The following is a 22,561-nucleotide window of genomic DNA, read 5'->3' as shown; positions in this document are numbered from 1 at the left end:
AGTTGACACTTGTCCTGCATTAATATTTACACTGGCTTAGCTACAGTAATAAAAGAGATCTTTGCAAAATGCTTCTTCATTAATAATACTTCCTCAGTTACTCTCCTTCAGAGAATTCACAATGTGACAACACAGAATCTTGTCAGAATTACTTAACTTCTTTGACTTTGTATCCTTTAATGTAACTTTAATGTAATTAACTACATTAATATGTAGTTTTTATTGACAAAGACTCTCCACTGCTGTATTTACTGTTGTGTCCATTATTAACATGAATATACCCATACATCCTTTAGATTCATAAATGTGCATTTTCACAAAAATTTTCTTACCATGTGATACTTCCTTGCATTGTTTCAAACAAACAATGCCTCAGCTAAACTTAGCATTCTTCAGTTTTGCTTTCTCTACATAAACTCTTACAAGAATTTTAACTTACATCTTTAAATATTAACCATAAAACAATCAGTAGCAGTTTTTATTTTCTAAACCTTACAGCAAACACATATTAATTTAGTAATAATAATTTTCTTTAAGAGAGTATGTCAGTGGCATTTAACTGTTCAGATCAAGTATGATGTCTCCACAGAAGTACCCGAAATGCACAATCTGTGCATAGACCTGTGAAACCTTAGACCTGACAGGGAAATCTGAGAGTGGATGATCTCCTTCTTAAAACCAAGTGATATCATTTACTGCACACTTAAAAAAACCCCAGAAGACTTCTTGATGCATTTCCACTCTACAGCAGCTGCTTTGAAAAGGTCTCCTCGTAAGCTGGTGAAACCATTATTCATCACCCATGGAGAGTAAAGAGGTATAGTATGAGACAAGAGAAGGGAAAACAGATTTCAGTTTCTAAGATTCATGTCTAAAAATGAAGCACATTAAACATATTTTAAAAAAAAATTTAAAAATAATTAAAAATAATACATGTATTTTCCCACCCACATACACTTCCAAACTGTCAAGTTTCCAAAATTAAGTACAGATATTTCTTCAGTAGCAGGATTTTTGCTTTGACATTTGAATTACCCATGCAATGTGAAGGTGTGGCATTCTGATACTAATTAATGGAACATTTCTGTCAGAGACATAATTAACTTGAGTCTTCATTAAACAACGAACAGAAGAACATAACTCTTTAGAGAAATCAGGAAGACTTGCTCACTGCAAAGGTTATGCAGCATTGGAACAGGCTGCCCAGGGAAGTGACTGATTTGCCATCCCTGGAGGTATTTAAATGCATGCAGATGTGGCACTTAGGGACATGGTTCAGTGGTGGACTTGGCAGTGTTAGGTTAACAGACAGATTTGATATCTTAAGGGTATATTCTAACATAAGTGATTCTATGATTTGAACATATGATATTAATCTATGATTCCATGAAATAATTATGTACGTCCCTCTTCATGTGACCAACATCTTCTAATTACTTCTAATTACTGCAGAATTTGCGACGAACCTGAATAGAGCACTGATTTCTATTAGCACAGAAATCCAGAGACAAATTTTTAAAAATTTTACAAAAATGGCTTTTTTACTTTTCCACAGAGGTGAAGTTTTCCATCTCCAACTCATAGAATCGGAGCTGTGGGCTCCATCAGCCACTCTGTGAGATTATCAAGTTTAACTCACCTGCTCAAAGCACGGCCAACCAGAGAAGGTTGCCAATGACCATGTAATGACAACGAGTTTTGAATATCTCAAGGACGGAGACTCCACAACCTCTCTGGACAACTTGGCTTAGCGTGATTACCCTTGCAGTAAAGAAGGGTTTTCTTATGTCTAAACACAACCTCTTGTGTTTCGGTTTGTGCTCTGTATCCTCTGGACCTATCACTGGGCACCAGTAAGAAGTCTGGCTCTACTATCTTTATTCTCCCCTGCAAGGTATTCATACACATTGGATAGATTCACCCTAAGCCATCCTTTCACCAGACTGAAAAGTCTCAGCTCTCTCAGACTTTCCTCAGTTCACAGAAGCTCCAGTCTCTTCCATCATCTTTGTGGACATTCACTGGCTCACTCAAGCATGTCCATGTCTCTTGTGGTCTGGAGGGCTGGAACCAGCAGCCCAAATGTATCTCATGCGGGCTGAGGTGATGGGAAGGATTATTTGCTCCATCACCTTCCCAGAGAGGGCAGTGCAACAGAACATACTACAAACCATAGTTTAAGTAAGGGTTAAAATTATTTAAAGTCAATGGTTAAAGTTATCTTAAAGTTCATTAAATTCTAACAGACTGCAAGTAAGAGCCTTGACAAGATATGTAGGCATTTTCAGAGAAATCACTGTTTAAGATAACTCAGCCAACAATTATCAGAAGAAATAACATAAACTTTAGATTATAATGTGCACTTCCTACAAAATATGAGGCTGGTATGTAGAAAAGTCTCCTGTACCTAAATAGATATTAATTTGACAAACTTATTCTCGCTTTTCTTCACCCCTGACCACAGAAATTGGCAGACCTTCCCCCAGGAAGGAAAAATCCTAAGTTTCTGGAACTGGATGGAGAAGCCTATAGACCTACACAGCATCCAGAGCTACCAAGCACTACTGTCAAAATGAGGATATAGATAGCTCAGCTTGGGGAAGTGCAGAACAATGGTCCAAAACATTATTACTACAATGACACCTCCTATTATTGAGATCTGTTTATGAAGTCATTACTCCTCACCTTTCTAAAAAGAAGGCCAAAGAAACTTTCATTTGAGATGACAGGCTGTACCTACAATTCCTGTTTTCTTAATCATACAAATCCCAAGACTACTTATAACTAACATCAGGGGTATTCTTTCACTTCCTTAGGATGTTTTGTTTTAGGCAGGTAAGGGATAAAATCCAATCCAATTTTCTTTTTATAGTAAAGACATTTTAGGGAACAGAGCTTACACAATAATGGCTACAATGTCTGTTACAGCATAGAATGGAAGTTTCTATGGGAGTCTAAAGTAATTTTTATGCTTAGAAAAAGGCAAGTAAAATATCTTCAGTGAGAATATCAAAAGCTCTACAAAACAGAAAAGTTGACAGGTAGTGATATTAAAGTTTGATCTATACGCACAAAGATAAGGATCATTACATCCGCACGTTGCTAAGGAACAAATTAAATTGGAGAATAGTTGCAAAATCTTCCTCTGAAAATGGTGAAAAGTTTTCAACATTTCTAACTTCATAACATCCTTGCAGTCACTGACTTGCCTAGTCAAATCTTCCCTTTGAGGCCTGACTCAGATCATCCTTTTTCAACTGCCTATCCTGGCAGAAGTCTCATGCACTACATCTCAAGGATACATGTATATGATATACATTTCCTCGTGATCTTAAATGACTGCCATCCTAGTAGAACAAGAGTTTGGTTCCCCTTTTTTTCAGCTTCCTAGTCAGCTTCCTGGGTAGTGCTGGGTATTAGCTATCTTATTTTGTACTTGCTTAATGCTGGAGCTTGGAAAGGAACTGGCTTTGAGTTAGCTCTCCAGGACACATAGCGCACCCACAGGTTATCCCAGGACCTGATGAACACTTCCAGCTCTAACACAGCTCCAAACAGAATCACTCGGGGTCCCTAGCACTCCCCAGGAGTCTTGCCAATGGACACACCATGTCAGAAGAGCTACACATCCTCAGGTCCTCCAGGCTTACTAGCTGAGCTTCTGCAGCAAAGCAGAGGCAGTGTTCCCACTTTATATGCTACTGGCTCCAAGCTAATGAACTACACTGGATCTAGAAAAGGTTTGTACTTAGACAGCTCAGATGTTTCTGCAACCAGGACAGTTATTTCTAACACAATAACCAAGTTATTAACAGTCTGATATGAAAAGTTTGTTTCTTTCATCATACTTATTTTCTTATCTCAATAAAAAGATGTATGAATCACACAATGTTGCTCAACTAACATAATTCTCAACTAATGTCATGATTCATGTTTATGCCACTTTTCACTAAGAAACTCCAAATATCTAAATTTTAGTCATAAATGTACAGAAAATTAATTTTGAGAAGGATTTGTCTTTGTTTACCTACAAACTAGCTGAAAAAGACTAATACAAGACAAAAAGGAACAGAAACCTAGCTAAGACATTTTAAACAGTTACTGCCAAAGAAATTCCAATAGTCCTCTAACTAGCAATAAATACATTAGCATTACATAGTTGCTATTCAAAAATAGCTACAAAGCTGCTACTTTATCCGCCACAAAGCTGCTACGTTAGCTGCTTTTACAGATTACTCCAACAGCCTCCACTGAAACAATAAATTACTTCAAACAAAATGCTTTGTTTTTCTAGGGTAGACAACAAAGTATGCTTGTACTTAATAGACTGTGTCCAATGCTCCTGCTCTCCATGTGCCAGTTACAGTCTGAATGTATTTAAGATGTTCTGGAACAGTAAAGAGCATTTACCAGCCGCAGGAAAGAATCTCTGCACAAAGAATTAAAATTTAAATTTAAAAGAATTTTTAAAAAGAATTTAAAAGCCCTCTATATACTGAAGTTAGAAAGGAAAAGAAAAAAGGTATAAAATACCAAACCCATGTTTATCAACAAGATGACACAGCAGGGAAAAAAATTCACTCTAAAGTAAAGGAAAACTATGCAATGCAAAAAAAATGCGGGGAAAATGAGAGCAATGCAATACAAATAAACGCTAAATGAGATTACAGGAAAAGCTCTTCATGCTTTTAATGAAATGAACACAGTCATGCCTTAGGAACTGGTGAACAATTAAATCTGTCAGTGGTTGTCTTCCCCGAGTTTAATGGGACATGCTACTTTTCCCCAGTATCCTCAGAGGTGAAGGAAGTCACTTCCCCCAGGCTTAACCTCCTCAGTTATTGCAGGAATCAGTGGAGCACTATATTCATTAACACTGGTGTTACAATGTGATTTCTCCGCTGAGGCCTGTTCAAGTTGGAAGGACGCTGGAGCAGCACTTGATTTGAACCTGGCTTTGTCATAGGAAGCACACCTAAAAGTTCCCAAAAGATGGTAACCAAACCAGAACCACCATGCTGCCTCAGACCAGTTTGTACAATAGGACAAATATTTGACTATTTCAAAAAAGTAAGTTTATCCAGTCACGTTTCACTGAGGCTAAAATAGTTGTGATGGGTGATGCTCTAGCTGTTGGTTCTAGAACTAACATAACATTTACTACTGGAAATTCCTTTCTTCTCATAAAGCTTGTGTTAAGTAAAATAATCTTTGTCAGCAATGGTATAAAACTGAGCCTACACTAGAACATATAGCTGTTTCTAAAATAATAAACCCCACTCAAGCACTCTTTTTGGTTGACGTCAAGCTGCTGTACTTTTAAATCTGTCTTACGCTGCAATATTTTGCTGTCACTAATTCCACTACGAGTTCCACAACAAAGCATGTTGTAATTGACAGGACTTCTTCAGGTCAGTTTCCTTAGAAACAATTTCCTTACTAGGAAAGAAAGAAAATTATGACAAACTCCACCATAAGTGCATCTCCTTTGCCTGCAAACTGACATAAAATACAGTAGATCAGTCCTGCTTCTGAACTGCTCAGATCTTGACTTTGAGATATAATACACATGGTTGCAATTTTTTTTATTCCATGTCAAACCCAGAGACGGCATAACTGAATATAGAAGCTATTTTTATCATTTAACATAAGCATGGCAATCTAAAAGTGGTACTATAAAAACACCTTAACATAGTCTGATTTATATATACACCTCTAACAGACAGAAGATACTTAATTTAGGATATAAACATTCAGATATGCTTAAAATGCAAATTAATCTACGGAATATCTGGAAATACCTTATCAAGAAACGTTTCAATTGTTTAAGCTGTACAATTGCTGCAGAATTATTTTGGGGGGAGCTATGTCACCAGAAACTTCTGTATCCTTACCAGTGGTGGCCCTCCCAAGAATATTGTTCCCTGCTTGCCAACAATAATACTTTCATCAGCCATTGCAGGTACATATGCTCCTCCTGCGGTACAGGATCCCATTACTACTGCTATCTATTGGAAAACAAAAAACACAAGTTAATGAATTGTCCAACACTTAAAAACAGCAAATGCACAAGTTACTATCATGTATTGAAGTGATTTTCATATAGATCATACAGCACTGTAAGATTATTCTTGCCTGATAGAGCAAACTTTTTTGTTTAAGCTTTTCTTTACAAAATAGAGAGTCTCTCTAGTTTTCAACAGTCTTTCAGGCCACCCTGCTGGAAAATTCATATATGAAGTACCATGAGCTATGTGTACAGGGTATGTTTGAAGAGACACACATTCTAACATGAAATTTGTTTTTACTGATAAACAGTAAAAGGTTGAAACCTAGAAGTTGCTTTTAGTATTTATGCTTAAGTCAGAGCTTCAGTTCTTGCTTATTGGCATATTTTCACTAATGTTAACATCCTTCAACAAAAATTCCTCACATCTCATAGTGTGTAACTTCAGTTCCTCAACGGATCAGCTAATTAACTCTGTCCCTTCAAGCTGTGTTGAATATCTCATTATAGGCTTCAACACGAATAACCTCTGCTTCATCCTTTTGCCTAATTTTGAGAAGAACATCTACCCAATGAACATTTTCCACCAGTACTATCTGGGTGATATTTTTACAAAACTGAGTTGAGCCCAGATGATAAATACTCTAACAGTATAGGATCATGAACGTGAAGCATCTCACTGAACTTCTTCAGGGCAGCATCTCCAAAGACCTTTTCAAAACACTTGTGGAGTAGAAGAAAAGGAATACTCATATGAAAAAGGTAAACTGTAAGAAACACTTTCTTTCACAGCACACATTCATACACAAATAAAACCCTAAGAAAAACCCAGAAAATAATGCTATTTTATGTTGTTTCAAGATATTTCTAAAGTGACATCAAGTAGTGTTAAGTGATAATTTAGTATTTGCTCTTTAAAAAACTCAGCACGCAGAAAAATAAAACTTCCAAATCACATTTCCCATATCTAAATCAGCAGATGAATTATGTCAACCTGATATGACAAATCCAACAGCTTTTTCAGCAAACAATTATCAGTATCTTAAACTATTTTCACAGTCATATGATTAATCTGCAGTATTTCTGTTGTCCATTTAATAAATAACTCCTGGTAAACACAAAGACAATATAAGCCTCTTTAAATGGGAGAAACTTAGGAAAAAAAAGTTTATTTTTCTTCCCAGATTTGTGTTTTTTTCCTAATCTTAATTTTACCATGCTCATGCTGAAAAATGTGCCTGCATTTAAACTTTAATTCAGGTGTTATTTTTACCAACATAAAAATTTGAGTATGTGTATGTTGGAAAAAAATAAAACCATGTGTGAAATAGCACAATCTCAAATTTCAAAATAGTATCCTACTCCCTGAATTCATTCTTTGAATTACTGGACAGGAAACTTTCCATGGGTGCAATAAAAATTAACAGTCCTGAGTGTCATATCTCATACCAATGGATCAGCTTCCGATTGTATCGATGCAGATTATGAGTGTGAGAGACCTTAGGCAGCAGCTAATGAGAAGCTAATCACAGCTTTCTGATTCACAGCCATACAGACAACAACGCAATTTAAACTTGTAGTAGGTGTGTAATAAATTAGTCACAGGTAAAAGTGGAGAGGGAAAGGAAAAGCTCCATCAGCAACTGGAAAATAAAGGAGAAAGAGCAAACACACTAAGTGCAAAATTGAGAAGAGCTGATGAACTGAGGAAACAGACCTTCAGGCAGGCCATAACACAGAACAGCAGGTAGAAAACTAACAACATCCAGGCTCCCATGTCAGAAGAATTAACCTGAGTAGAAATCAGAGAAGGCACAATTTCCTGACCCCACTTTCTAATGAAATATCCTCTCGGACAGGGAAGGCAGTTCTACTACCAAGATGTGTTAGCACAGAATTAACAGTAGATTTACAAATGTTAAGTGCTTTTTTGAAATAAAACTAAGGACAGATACATCTCCCAAACAAAATGCACCCTCATTACATCCTTTAAATAAAGCTAGTACTTCAGTAAAACATTTTTGCCAGTCTTCCATAAATATTTAAAGAAAGATGAAACTTTCATCAGTGTCATAACAGACAGACATGTTTTATAAAAAGGCAAATCCTTCTTACACTTAGGTTTTATTGTATATGAGCACAATTACTCCTAATACAACATTCGCCATAACTGAAAGCAAAACAAACTCAATTTTATAAGGGACTCTACAAATAGGTTAAATATGCTTCAATATATTAAGGAAGACACCAGCATGACTTCAGGGCTCGGCACTTCTATAAAGGTCCTGCCTAACATCAGTCATTTCAGCCTTGCAAACGGGTATACATATTCATCTTTGACATAACATCAAAAAATCACTGCTCCCAGAGGAGATCATGACTGAAGTCTATAGCAAAAATAAGGTTTACCAAAACTTCTTCTAAACAGATGATTCAGCAAAACATGACTGTGACCATCTCCTTTAACACTTGCTCTTCCACAAAAATACCAGGATAAATTCTATTCACACACATAAATGTAAAGTACAACCTAGACCTGTCAGTGACTCTGCAGGATGGGCAACTTGTAAACTGTCTTTTTTCCTAAATATTTTTGTGATAACGGAATACTGCTTTTCTATGGAGACTGACCTAATCACTCCAATTGCTCCACTTCTACTGCTGGAAGGAACTGCAGAAGGCAAATTGTATGAGACTTCCTAAAGAGATTTAGTGTGCTGGAATCTTCAGCCTTGAATTTTTCTGGAGGCAATGGATTTCAGCATTCTCTGGCAGAGGAAAAAATGGTTGAAGATTCGAAGTCTGACTTGCTTACAAAATATGTCCAAAAGATATCAAGGTAACAAACGTAGTTTCCTCAGAAATCCTGCAAAGCTAATGTGTGTCATGCAAGGAGTCAGATGGAATACTGTATCATTCACTGGTGCATCTGCTTCACTCTGAAAGGAAGTATTAACTTCTACTTCCTCCATTTGGATGAGGACACTCAAACAAGCACAGATTCTAACAGAAAATAAATAGAGAATAAATAAAAATGTTTCCAGCTGAACTTTGCCTTTCCATGACAGATACGGGTAGGAATGAAGAAAATGAAGAAAATAAAAGTCCAATTTCCACTTTACCTTACAAGTTCAACAGTCAAGTATGTCAAAACTATATAGTGGTGAAACACTTCCATGACAGTACTGAAATGAAACAGCAACTTAGCTAAGCATTTACTCCACTTGTTGTTCCAACACTATTTCTAAGCCTAATGTTCTAAACCAAATTTTCATATCAGGTAGAATATCCTGAAAATTTCTTTGACCTTCTTTCACCCATAGGCATTGACCTGACAACTTACCCCTAGCAGCAGATTCTCGAAATTAAGGTAATTTAGTGAAAACACCAAAAGAGAATATGTTTATATTATGCTATTTTATATATCCATTTGGTATATTGAGTAGTGCAGTCTGTCTCCATCTCAAAAAAGACACAAGATCTGGGAAAGAAGGTGAACTAGGACCATCAAAGGTATAGAGCACTTTCTGCAGAAAGAACAGCTAAGTTAGTTTTAATTTTTTGGCCTGCAAAATGGACTACGGAGCAGGTATATGAGGGGGCTATAAAACCATATGCAGAGGCTGACTGACTCAGCAGGTGACTGACTAGACACCAACTCTGTTGGAACAACCTGGTCCTTTGCTTTCCTGTAGAGGAGGTTATCTTCAAAGACCATGGGATTCTCCACCCTCCCTGGCAGCCTCTCACAGGTCCCTGCTGACAATTTCCTTACAGTCTTTATCCTGTTATCTGTCTTCCTCAATTCTATTGGGACCTTACACTCTGCCTCCCTGCCACTTTCATGGCAGCCAAGGTTGTCATCAGCAATCACATCCTCACACACTCTACATTCTCCATGAGTCATAGATCCAGAAGTGCACCTGCTCTAGCACACCACCTGCGTCAAAAAACTGATCTCAGTGTACCCCTGAAAGAACCATGACACAAACCCACTTCTAAATCCAGGAAATGTGACTAACAGTAATACCATGCACCATTAATGCATTAGAAAATAACCTCATTGTTAGGACAGTTTTATCATAAAGCACATCAGTGCATAAAATGTATCCAAATACACACATATCGCAATTAGTAGAAAGTATGTCTCAATTTCTAGCCATCATCAAGGGGGTCCTCACCTTTACAGTACCAATGCAGAATAATCAACTCTTCCAAGAGATTTCATATTCCTTCCTCAAACAGCCCTACACACCATGTTGTCAAGCCCTTGCTCTCCTACTCCAAAACAGGAGCAGATAGGTCAAGTCATTAACACTAAGACTAAGAAAGAAGACAGTTTCTACATAACTATAATGACTTCTTGTGGACAGTTACTGTGTTTATGCTGCTTCTAATCCCCAGACTGGGCCATGAGGTTAGCACAACTCAGTGCTGTCAAAAACAATGCATGGGTACAAGCCTTGAAAACAGATAATGGCAGCAAGCACACAAACTAATTAATACATTTAATTCTTAGGTAAAAACAAATTACCTGTGGAATTCCTTGTGATGACATGACTGCTTGGTTATAGAAAATACGGCCAAAATGATCTCGATCTGCAAATACTTCTGCTTGCCGAGGTAAATTTGCTCCTCCTGAATCAACTAGAGTAAGCAAAAATATATTAGCACATCTTTGAGCAGTGTTATATACCTAAGTTGTTGGTAAAGTATCTGCATGCTTCTGAAAATATACAGCAATTACCATCACTAACACTATGTGTATGTCCATTAATCTTGGTATATTAGGATATTCTTCTTGGAAAAAAAAAAAAAAAGAAAAATAGTAAACACAAAATAACATCCATCCCAATCATTTTCAGGGAAAATAAACCCAGATATGCCTAAAGATGTAATCATATCTCCCTATGCAAACTTCTAACCTCATCTTACTGCAAAACACTGAAACGAAGAACAATTTTAATGTACAATTTTAACTCAATTATTCTACTGCAATTCTGTCACAAGTTCCAGAAAAAGGTGACGCACACCACCACAGAGTTCAAAAGTGCACCACATGTACTTTCATACCTTGATTATACTTCATACAGAATACCTTGAACTATCTTTGGGAAGATTCATTTCTTGTGTGCCCTTGCCTCATGACATGCCCTCCAGCTTACAGGTCTGCAATGAAAGCTACCTCTCCACTCCCAATTAATGAAAATACATCCTGTCCTGAGATGTATCCAAAGGACAGAAGACTTGGGAGGAAATGCACAGGAGGCCAAGCATTTCCAGTAACTCTGGCTCCTTGTAATTAAGTCTTACCTACAAGCAACAGTCCATGTGCATATTCTCATGTTGCATGACCACAGCTAGTAATGCCCCACATTCACCATGAAGCAAGGTTTTGATTCTTACCCTCACCCTTGCAGAATCACTTTTCCAAACCATCTTCAACTCCAGCAAATAAACACACTCCAACCTGGTCAACACACCAGTGTTGTGCACTGGGTCATCCCTTAATACAAAAGAAAGTGCCCACACCAGTGACTGACTCAGTGACAAACGACACCAGGTGTCCACATTGGAATTCACACGTAGGCAGTAGCCACTGATGGAAAAGGCAGTTCAAACAGCATGAAAACCACATGGTCGGCAGAGTGCTGACTGAGTGCAAAGCATTCTCTCTTAACTGCACAGCTGACATGAACTGAAACAAGCCCACGTACAGAAACCACAAAGGTAAAATAACTCACCAGGTCTGAATGATGAACATTATACATACAGGGACTACGTATTTCGAAGATGGAATAAAAAACTAAACTTTTCATTTGAAGATGTATCTGTGTCGCACAGTTCCTCATTCCATAAGATCTTAAAACAGCATAATCACCCTTAATTGTTCACTGATAATTCAATAAAAAGTCTGCTGAACAGATAGAATTTATTGATAATTCAGACTAAATAACAGTTGTTCTGCAGCAGCAAAATGAAGTTTCTTCTGTTTTTTTAAACAAGATAAAATTTAGCCTTCCTCTTTCCTCCCAGACTCTTTCTACAGGAATCCCACCAAGTCTACACCCACACTGTCCCTGTATCCTCCTCACCAACAGTTTCACAGTTCACCTAATCCTTCTATTGGTATTATTTGCATGTTTGTCCAGCCAGCAGGGCAAAGAACTACGAAGGCTTATGCTAGCTAGGACCTACATTTATGTTGACTATTTAAGTAGTACAAGCACCCAGACTGGCAAACCAACTAATGCCCCTCAGCTGCTATGTAAGCTGCTAAACTAAGCTGAACAGACAAGGATTAACCCACCTTATATTTTTAACTGGAAACAGTGGAAGGGTCTTTTCCCCTCTCGTGCTGATATACACAATATTCACAGGAATACACACTTTCTTACTGCTCTCTGTCAAATTTGACCAAAATTGGCCAATAGGCTAGGCTCAAAAGTTATTAGATTGGGAATTGAGGCTCAAAGAAAGGCATTGACAGAAACCTCTTGTATTTGTTTAAAACCAGGCTAAGAAAATACCACAGGTAATATACTAAAGATATTTGGCACTCTGATTGTAATCTTAGTAAATTTTCTGCTTCAACAAAATTAATCCCAAATTCTAGAAATCTGTTGATCCAAACTATTATCGAGATTTTGGCATTAAGATTGTTTTAATTTCTTTGGTAAGGCTTCTCATACAGCTACATGCTCCACCAGAACGCACTTTTTTAATTAAACTGTAATTCGAATTGACTGGATGAGACTATAGGAGAGATTTCTCAATCATGACAGAAGGGACAGGAACTAGAAAGAAGTGATAGAGTGTTACAGTTACACATGTACCTTGTGCCCAGCCCTACAGCAGTGCAGAAGATACTGGTAAGGAGCTATGTGTCCCCTCCAGTTAAGATGTGCCTCCAGTCCGTAGAGGTAACACAGTATTGACGAAAATGCATTTGGATATGTGTGTCTAAAATACATTCCTGGTTAGTCAAATCTGGGAAAACACCCGTCTCGGCAACATTTATTTAAATAAGCAGTATGTTATCTAGAGATCCTGAGCTGCCCTTAATGCAGGACATTTGCTATTTCTGCAATGGGACTTACCCAAATAAACGCAAGGGAGATGATTTTGCATTGCAATTTCTTGAGCACGTAGATGTTTCTTAACAGTGATGGGATAATAGGTACCACCTTTGACAGTTGCATCATTAGCAACAATCAAGCATTCCACCCTAAAAATAAAACAAGTTTATGAGAAAGAAAAGTATTTCTAATGAGTATTTATGTTGGTTAAGAACTCCCAAGGAATCTTGAAGTGCTGATGCTCAGAGAGAGCTCCTCTCACCTGCATTTCCACAACTGCACATTGCAATGGCAGCCACAGCACTATCATGCCCTGTTCCACAGTCCCTTAACTCCCCAAAACAATGCCATGTAGCACCATAATTAATTTCAAGAATAGTCCTGAAGGCACTTTGAGTAAGCAAAACTAATCCTTAGGCCAAAATATCACCCTATTTTTTTTTATACTGATGCACTAATCTATTTCTTTCATTGGACATCAGAAACTCCATGTCTGCTCTGTTTTAATACAGGGATACACTAACTAAAAAAAAAGAATTAAAAAACCCCACTTCCTTTTAGCTAAGACTAAACAAATTGAGATATCAACTTGATTTTTTGAGTGTCAGACACAAAACACTAAAAATGCTAACAGCTTAATACTGGAAACTGAATAAACTATACCTTCTTCCTTTACATATCACTAGGATTCAGATAACTGGAAACTCTCACCCAGATACTCGTCCAATGCCTGTGATAATCCCTCCTGCCGGTACCTCTTCATTACCATACAACTGGTAACCAGCAAACTGAGAGAACTCCAGGAATGGAGATCTGAATAATGAAAAATGTAAAAACAATGTTAATAACTAATTTGCTATATTTGTCATGGAATCTAGCTTAAAATGTTAATTTTTTTCAAATAAGCACTTTTTTTTAAAATTTTAAAAAAGAGATGAGTATTTCAAAGAACACTTCTGTAAATTTCCAGAGGTGTTACTTGCCAGTGTTTATGGAAGCTAAAGAGAAAAGAAGCCTGCTGCAGTATTCGCCTGTAAAAGAAAACTTGAAGTATTTGTTAAAAACAGGAAATACCTACCCAGGATCAATAAGCTTGTCGATTCTCTCTCTGGGTAACAGCTTTCCTCTTGATGTGTGAAGCTTACGAGCTTTTTCTCCACCTCCTGTGATACAACAGTAAATTGAAACATTTTCTATGGACACAGACAGATAAATCACCACTTATATTAAAACTTAGAATGAAAGTGCTGACAAGTGCCCAGTTTTTGAAGTATGTGCCTTAATAATGAATTTAATAAATAATGGTTCCCACTTCAAACAGATTTAAGGTATTGATAAAAATGCTTTCTTTCTAGAATCTACTCTATTTCCCTCCTCAGTTTTTATAGTTAGCCCTGAGGTAAAGATTTTAATAAACACAGTTGTCTGAAACTTCCCCACTGCTTGGCAATAAGCAGAAGGGCAGAAAACACACATAGACAAAAGCATAGCAGTAGAACTACAGAAAATACTACTGCCTAGAACTGATTAAAAATAGCCATGCTGAATCCAATCTTGAATGACCCAATAGAGTCTGGATTAATTTCTTTAGATGACACCAGAACTGTAAGCAGAGTTCAGACACATAGCATTCAATATCAAGTTTATATTTGTTTCATTTCAACCCTTCACTCAAAGTCATCCTAAATCCTATCTTTTGCTCTCTAGAGCTTTGTGTCATTCAATACTTCAGATTTGTTGACATACCATAGCCTCTTTATAACAACAGTTTATATAAACATTGTCTCTCTGTGTAGACAGATCACTGATCCACCTCATCACTCTAAAACTGTCTCCTTGTCCAAAGTAAAGAAGGTGCTATTTTGCTAACATTTCTCCTGAAACTCCAGGATTTCTCTGTCAGCTAGGCATCACTAAACAGAGCTTTTAAGCCTACCTTACAAGTCCTTTCTCCCACCTCCTTCCTTAATCACTACACACATCATTTCCTACCTGTTAGGCATGCCAGAAAGCCCACAATTTATTTATGATACAGTATGTTCATCAGGTTTGTATATCTAGCCTAAATCTAAAGCTTTTAAGTTCTGTCTGTACAGGTTTGTTAAAATACAAGCACTCGTGTCCATCCACAAAGCTACTACTCTCATCCAGGTTAACATCCTACATCGTAACTATATTTTCTCTGACCTCCATCTTGCCTTTCTCATTTACACTAAGCAATGCTGGAAAAATAATTTTCATCCTGTGACTTTTGTCACCTCCTTCTCTTCACGGTAATCATAAATGCTTTGCTCTCCAGGCCCTGTAGCCATTTTACTGAACATTCCTCTTTCAACATCAAAACGCTGTTCTGTAGACTGAGAAGCAGTGCCCTTGACAGTGAAACAAACTTGGAGGCATTTAATTTGAAATCTCTCCTTTAACTTCTCCTTTACAAAAATGTCTGTACCATTGTGATTGCTGAGGTGCTATGATTGGTCACAGAGACTGAATGTACGACCACTGACTCTTGAGTTTCCTATCAGAAAACCATCTGTAATTCATCACAGCCTGGAAACTCTTTGGAGCAGGGACCATATTCCTGGCCCACAGTTGGTGATTACTTAGGATGGGATTTGGGTTCACAAAAGCACTACCCACTGAAGTAACAAGTGACAAATGAAGTATTTGTTACTGTCCCAGTTCCAGCCAGGACAGGGTTAACTGCTGCAGTTTCTCCTGAGTGACCATGGAGAGGACATGAAGTAGTGGGATGGAAAACCCACCTCCGTCCTAGCACCATGGGTACCTGAAAGGAAGAACAATCCCTGCAGGAAATTTGTCAAGGATAAGTGCCACGCCAGTTTCCAGTGGGCAAATCCTCAGACAGAACAGAAGGGCTGATGATACTTACGATCTTGAAGGGACCTCCAGTTCATATTTACAAGCAGTGAGTAACGTGTGCCATGGCCAGGACTAGAGGGGCCTCAGCCAGGTGGAGGAAAGTGACAACTGGATCCATTGGACTGTGTGGATTTGAGGGCACATTAGACCCACAAGAGTTCAAGGCTTTAGCTGACACTGATGCACAATGTACCCAGATGCCATCAAGTTACAGTGGGGCAAAATCTGCCTGTATTTCTGGGGTAACAGGGTGATCCCAACAGTTGACTGTACTAAAAGCTGAAGAGAGCCTGACCGGGAACGAATGGCAAAATCACCCCATTGTGACTAGCCCAGAGGCCTCACGCATCCTCGGCACAGATTATCTCAGGAGAGGGTGTTTCAAGGACCCAGAAGGGCATTTTTGGGCTTTTGGGATAGCTGCTGTGGAGACAGAGGAAATTAAACAGCTGAATACCTTGTCCGGTCTCTCAGAGAACCCTTCTGCTGTGGGACTGCTGAGGGTTGAAGAACAGGTCCAGATAGCTACCACAACAGTGCACCATTGGCAGTACTGCACCAGCTGAGACTCCCTAAGATGATCTGTGACCTGGAGAGCCAGGGAGTGGTCAGCAACACTCCCTCACCCTTTAGGAATCCTATATGGCAAGTGTGTAAGTCCAATGGAGAGCGGAAACTGATAGTAGACTGTTGTGGCCTGAACGAAGTCACACCAGCTCTGAGTGCTGCTGTTCCAGACATGTCGGAACTTCAGTATGAACTGGAGTCAAAGGCAAAGTGGTGTCACCACTGACACTGCCAATGCATCTTTCTCCATTCCTTTGGCAGCAGAGTGCAAACCACAGTTTGCTTTCACCTGGCAGTGCATCCAGTACACCTGGAACCAACTGCCCCAGAGGTGGAAACAGAGCCTCACTATTTGCCATGGTCTGATCCAGACTGCACTGGAAAAGGGTGAGGTTCCAGAACACCTGCGGTACATTGATGACACCTTTGTGTGGGGCAACATGGGAGAGGAAACAGCTTATGAAAAGATAAACCAGTATCATGATAGTCACAAGAAGGGGAGAATTAAAGCTGCATGCTCAACCTGTGGCAGCATAGTTAAGCATTTTCCTTTGAAAACATTTTCTTTTTGTTGCCCCCATTAATCATAGTCAACTGCAATTCACTCAGGTAGTCTTATAAGCCAGAAAGATGAAACACAGATTTCAATCTTTTAAACTACTACGGACTTGCTTCTGTTTGCCAGCACAACCACAGCTAGCAACTTTGAAAAGGCCCTGCTATAAAAGACAATAGAAAATGTTTCTATAAATACATCACCAACAAAAGGAGGGCAAAGGAGAATCCCCATTCTTTGTTGGATGCAGGAGGAAACACAGGGACAAAGAATGAGACAAGGCAGAGAAACTTAATGCCTTCTTTGTCTTAAACAGACCAGTTGTTCTCTGGATATCCAGCCCACCGAGTTGGAAGACAGGGGCAGAGAGCAAATGAAAGCCTCCATAATCCTAGGTGAACTCATTAGCAAACTGCTTCAGCACTGAGACATGCACAAGTTTATGGGGGCAGATGGGATCCAGCCAAGGGCACGGAGGGAACAGGCAGAAGAGCTCACCGAGGCACTTTCCATCAGTTACCAGCACTCCTGGCTAACCAGAGAGGTTCCAGTTGATTGGGGGTTAGCCAATGTGACAACTTACCAGGAAGAAGGGCTGGAGGGAGAATCCAGAGAACTACAGGACTGTCAGACTAACCTCAGTGCTGGGCTAGATCATGGAGTGATCATCTTGAGTGCCATCATGAACCACGTACAGGACAACCAGGGGATCAGACCGAGCCAGCATGGGTTTAGGAAAGTCAGGTCCTGCATGACTAACCTGATCTCCTTCTATGACAGAGTAAGCCACTTCATGGATGATGGAAAGGCTTTGGATGTTAACTCTACTAACTTTAGCAAAGCCCTTGACACTGTCTCCCACAGTATTCTCCTGGAGAAACTGGCTGGATGCCATGAACATCCATGGATGTGTGCACTGCTCAGTGAGTAAAAAACTGGCTGGATGTCCAAGCCCAAATAGTGGTGGTGAACAGAGTTACATCCAGCTGGTGGCCAGTCACAAGGGGTGTTCTCCAGGGCTCAGTATTGGGCACAGTCATGTTTAAAACATTTACCAACAATCTGGACGAGGGGATCAAGTGTACCCTTAGTAAATTCACAAACACCAGGTTGAGAGGGACTGTAGATCTACTGGAGGGCAAGAAGGTTCTACAGAGGGATCTGAACAGACTGGATCGATGGGCTGAGGGCAACTCTGTGAGGTTCAGCAACACCAAGTGCCAAGTCCTGTCCTTGGGTCATACCAAACCCACACAACACTACAGGCTGGGAAGAGGGGCTGGAAAGCTACCTGGCAGAAAAGGATCTGAGGCTACTGGTCAACAGTGAGCCAGCAGTGAGTCCAGGTGGCCAAAAAGACCAATGTTATCCTGACTTGTATCAGCAGTAATGTGGCCAACAGGACTAAGGCAGTGATCATCCCTGTGTACTGGACACTGGTAAGGCTACACCTCAAGTACTGTGTTCTGTTTCGGGCCCTTAATGACAAGAAAGAGCTATAATCCAGAAAGTATGTTGTATCTGAATGAAGTGATTAATGAATGGCAGCTATAAGGGGAAAAATTACAAAAAACAAAACTGCTTTTTATACGAAATGCAACAAGTTTGGATTTTTTATTCTAAAATCTAGACTACCATACTTACCTAATCTGATTTTTTCTGCTTGTTCTTGTAGTTCAGTTACCAGTGCTTTCATTCGTTCATAGTTTTCCTAAGTGGGGAACAAGCAGCATTTTAAGTTAACCAAGAGCGACAGTATTAATTTTCAATAAACAAACAGAAAGTACAAGACTAATTTATTTTCCAAATCTAATTTTACTTTATTAAATACTGTCCCTGTACTGTCTTTAAAAAAATAACATTTCTACATATGTATTGGCTTTCCGTAAGCATCCCAAAGCATTTAATAAACTGGTTTCACAAAAATTCCAAATGCGTTAGTATAGCAAAACACTAGTTCTGAATTTAATAAACTAGGATAGAACTAGTAATTGCAAAGCTGAAGTGTTGTTTCTCTGATTTTGTTAATTTTTTTAATAGGTCTGCTTCCTTCTAAATTTAATTCTGTAGAAAACATGGATTCAAATTAAGTGCTCTTATGCCTCATGTACCAAAAGACAAGTTTACCAAAAGAATTTGGTAAACACTTTTTAGGTTTTTGTTGTTAGGTCTTTTTAAAAATCTGGTCTTCTTGCCAATATCCTTCTTAGGAAAACAAAGATTCATAGTTTTGAATATGCTTGATACAGTACCGAGCAACCCATTTCTATCAGAATTATCCAAAACTCGGTGTGCTCATTACAGCAGGTTTGGGGTTTTTTTCCATTTCTTATGAATTTAAAGGTATTAGTCAGGCATAATTTGTTGGATTTTTTTTCCAGACATATTAAGAACTACCTTTTTTAAAAGTCTAACTGCAATAAAAGACATGCTGCACAAAAAGATCATATTACCTTGTCTAATTCTCATTTAGGTGATGTTTGAGTCTAATTTGGCAGAAAAAACCACCTGCTGACTACTTAGACTCATATATACTTGAATATTCAGACTTAAGGTCTCCCCTAGAAGAGGCAACAGTAGCAGCTGAGTTTGTCCAACTCTGTCTTAGGCACAGAAAAGAATCAAGATGCAAAGCAGAAATAAAATAAAAACACATACAGAGGCCCCTCAATTCCACCTGTTTGAGCTGCACAGTGACTTTCAAAAGAACACATTTCTCTTCCTTTGCAATCGCTACAGATAGATTAAAAATACTCTGTTTAAAGGTAAAATCATACATGGTGAAAACAAGTCTGAGCTATTTTTGCAGCTCACATACACAGCTCCTACGTAAGGTCAATACTTAGAGGTCATCCAGCAATATCAAGGTAACATACTGAAACTCTTGTGCCTCTGTTGGCTCTTGGAAGAGGAATCCTGAGTACAAATGAGCTGCCATCTGTGACATGGTTTACAGCCTGCACTTATAAGAATTTTGCACCACCTAGTCACCAGCCAACAACTGGTATCGCAAGATATCAACCTCAGTTAACAAAGTCTCTCTGATGTGTGGTGCCACCCTGCAGCCCTGACTGCTGAGGACACAGTAGGTTACCAGCCTCCTGCATCTCATCCTTCCCTACATCCTTTTAAGGCTTTATCACTATGTCCATCAGATTATTCTCCTTTCAATCTATTTCTTATAACAGCTTAAGCCTCCCTCTCCCTGCCCATGCACTGCACAGCTCCAAAACCTACCTCAACAACTGGTTTCCTTCCTGCTAACCTGTGAAATCACACTGCAATAACCTACAGGCAGTTTTATCACCATCACGGAATCCAAAAAACCCACCAACAAAACAAGCCACGCCTTGGTAGCTTGACTGTGCTGCTCCTAGAAGAGACTATGGACAGTAACTGTGGCCACAAAAAGACAGGAAGCACTGAATAAAATAAAACCTACTTTTATGCCTTTCCAAAAGACACTGTTTACAAGTTTTTCTCCCCCGTGAAAAATCTGTAAATCAGCTATTGTAATTCCACACCTGTAAAAATAAGCAGTTGTCACAACACACAGTTTTATTCTGCATCAGTGTTCAGCTTGTCTGGCTGGGTCATTCCACAGCAAGATTTTCCCTCTTTCTCCTGTTTCAATCAGCCTGTCTTCTCTAAATACACTCACCTTTTGCACACAGTACCAAGCTTAAAAACTCATCTTTAACATTGGGGGGGGAAAAAGCAGCTAAAAAGGCAGAGGAAATTAAAATAGGAACAGCAATGACAATCATAGGTTCCATTATTAAGATTCTAAATTAACAACTCAATGTAGCTACTTTAGCTACTGTGCATGAAAAATTGTGAAAGGATTTTTTAGATAATCTATAAAAAATATTGTACACAAACATATGAGTTGCTTAAATGCATTTAATTTATATCATGATCTTTCACGCCATTAATCAGAACACAACATCATCATACTTTACCAAAGAGAAGTAAAGATATTTTGACATCATTTTGAGTAAGCATGGAGAGGACTCCACTCAGAACCAAATGTGTCAGTTTCCATTATGTGTGTGGGCTCTTTGTTATTGTAATCAATTAATGACAAAAAGGCAGTGAAGTGGCACTAAGTTTTTTCTGGAAACTGGCCCTTGCATGAGCAAGTTCTGGAAAATTCTGCTGTTAATATGAGGGTCTTAACAAATTTTAAAGCAAAATCAAGAGGCAAAACCTACAGACTAATCCTGCAGTTACTGCACAAGCTAAATACACTAGCAAAGTAGCTGCAAGAGCTCATCCTTGGAATCTTTAAATAGACTTTCCTTTGTTTTCCAGAATTTAGACTCACTCACTTTTAAATTACCTTTTTACCTATCTGGTTTGAAAGGCAGTTTACATTGTGAAGCCCAGCCTGTCTAGCTGAATTCACAGCCAGAAAGGCAAACATTGGCTAAAGAAGGCAAGACCTTCATCACGTATCATGATGTCTTCTTGTGTTTGCACTGTTATTCCCCATATTACTTTTATTTCAGATGGTTAACTGTCTCACAGCAGGGACCTCATATATTTGTGTTTGTAAAGCACTACTTGCACTTTCAGTGTTCTAGAAATTACTTCTGCCAAATACTAACAGTATTAGCTATTTTACCAAGCCTTGCTTTTCTTCTGAGGTTGAAAGGTACACAGACACAAATGCAAGCCTAGTGACAGCTTAGGTAAGTAAACACCTTTATCAAAATACTACTTTTCTTGTATGCAGAATATGAATATACATAGCTATACATATACATAGAGTTCCTACACACAAGCTTTGTATGTGTATACATGCATTATATGTATATACTGAAATTTCACAGATGTTTCAGTCACCTAACTTGTGTCCCAAATCTAGTTTTCTGCAAAACAAAACACAGAGCCAAACATAGAACCAAAGGATGGATTTCAGTAAGAATACATGTTGGCAGTTCCCCTGCGGTTTGATATTTTACTTGGAAGAAATATGAGGACAAATGCATGGCCTCCATCAATGCTGATCCACACCTAAAGCCACGTTTTTCTCAGCCTAACTGTAAACATGATTTTTATTTTGACTATATCGATATGCCTTCAAAAATAAGCTGATTTATACCGGATACTAATAATGTTCTCCTTGTAAAGACAACTGGAACACCTATCCTTCCTCCTCAAAACATTTTTTTCCTGTTGCTATTTCGCTTTTAGGAGGCATATCCATGACTCTGTAGAGCTAGCCAAACTGTTTTCAACTCGGGAATCATTTTGCAAACGCAAGGAGGCAGTACCCAGCTTCAAAATCATCTCCCTCTGCCTGCCTAGAGCACAGTATCGACCAGCTCAAAATGCAGCAGGAGTTGGCATTCTGATCAAAACATTCAGGCGGAAGAAAACCCATGATGAGGCGGACGACTGTACAACACACATCCCTCTCGTGCGGTTTACGCGCACACCGAAGAGGGCTCGGGAGCGGGACGC

The 22,561-nt window shown here is 38.7% G+C and overlaps 1 protein-coding gene across 1 annotated transcript in view; it reads right to left on the bottom strand.

Annotated features, from left to right (window-relative positions):
• The window catches only part of LOC103810598 (methylcrotonoyl-CoA carboxylase beta chain, mitochondrial-like), a gene marked incomplete at its 5' end in the record, with an annotated part of 35,845 nt that extends 15,229 nt beyond the window's left edge, over window positions 1-20,616 (bottom strand). The window contains 7 exon segments of the mRNA XM_009083505.1: window positions 5,895-6,008; window positions 10,542-10,654; window positions 13,108-13,235; window positions 13,798-13,899; window positions 14,165-14,249; window positions 18,737-18,803; window positions 20,535-20,616. Coding sequence (XP_009081753.1) covers window positions 5,895-6,008; window positions 10,542-10,654; window positions 13,108-13,235; window positions 13,798-13,899; window positions 14,165-14,249; window positions 18,737-18,803; window positions 20,535-20,616 — 691 coding nt within the window.
• Between the last annotated feature and the right edge of the window lie 1,945 nt (window positions 20,617-22,561).

The sequence above is a fragment of the Acanthisitta chloris genome, unplaced genomic scaffold (genome assembly GCF_000695815.1).
Source record: "Acanthisitta chloris isolate BGI_N310 unplaced genomic scaffold, ASM69581v1 scaffold12851, whole genome shotgun sequence".
Classification (NCBI taxonomy): domain Eukaryota; kingdom Metazoa; phylum Chordata; class Aves; order Passeriformes; family Acanthisittidae; genus Acanthisitta; species Acanthisitta chloris.
Note: the sequence above shows the minus strand (reverse complement) of the source record. Positions and strands in the feature narration are given on the sequence as shown.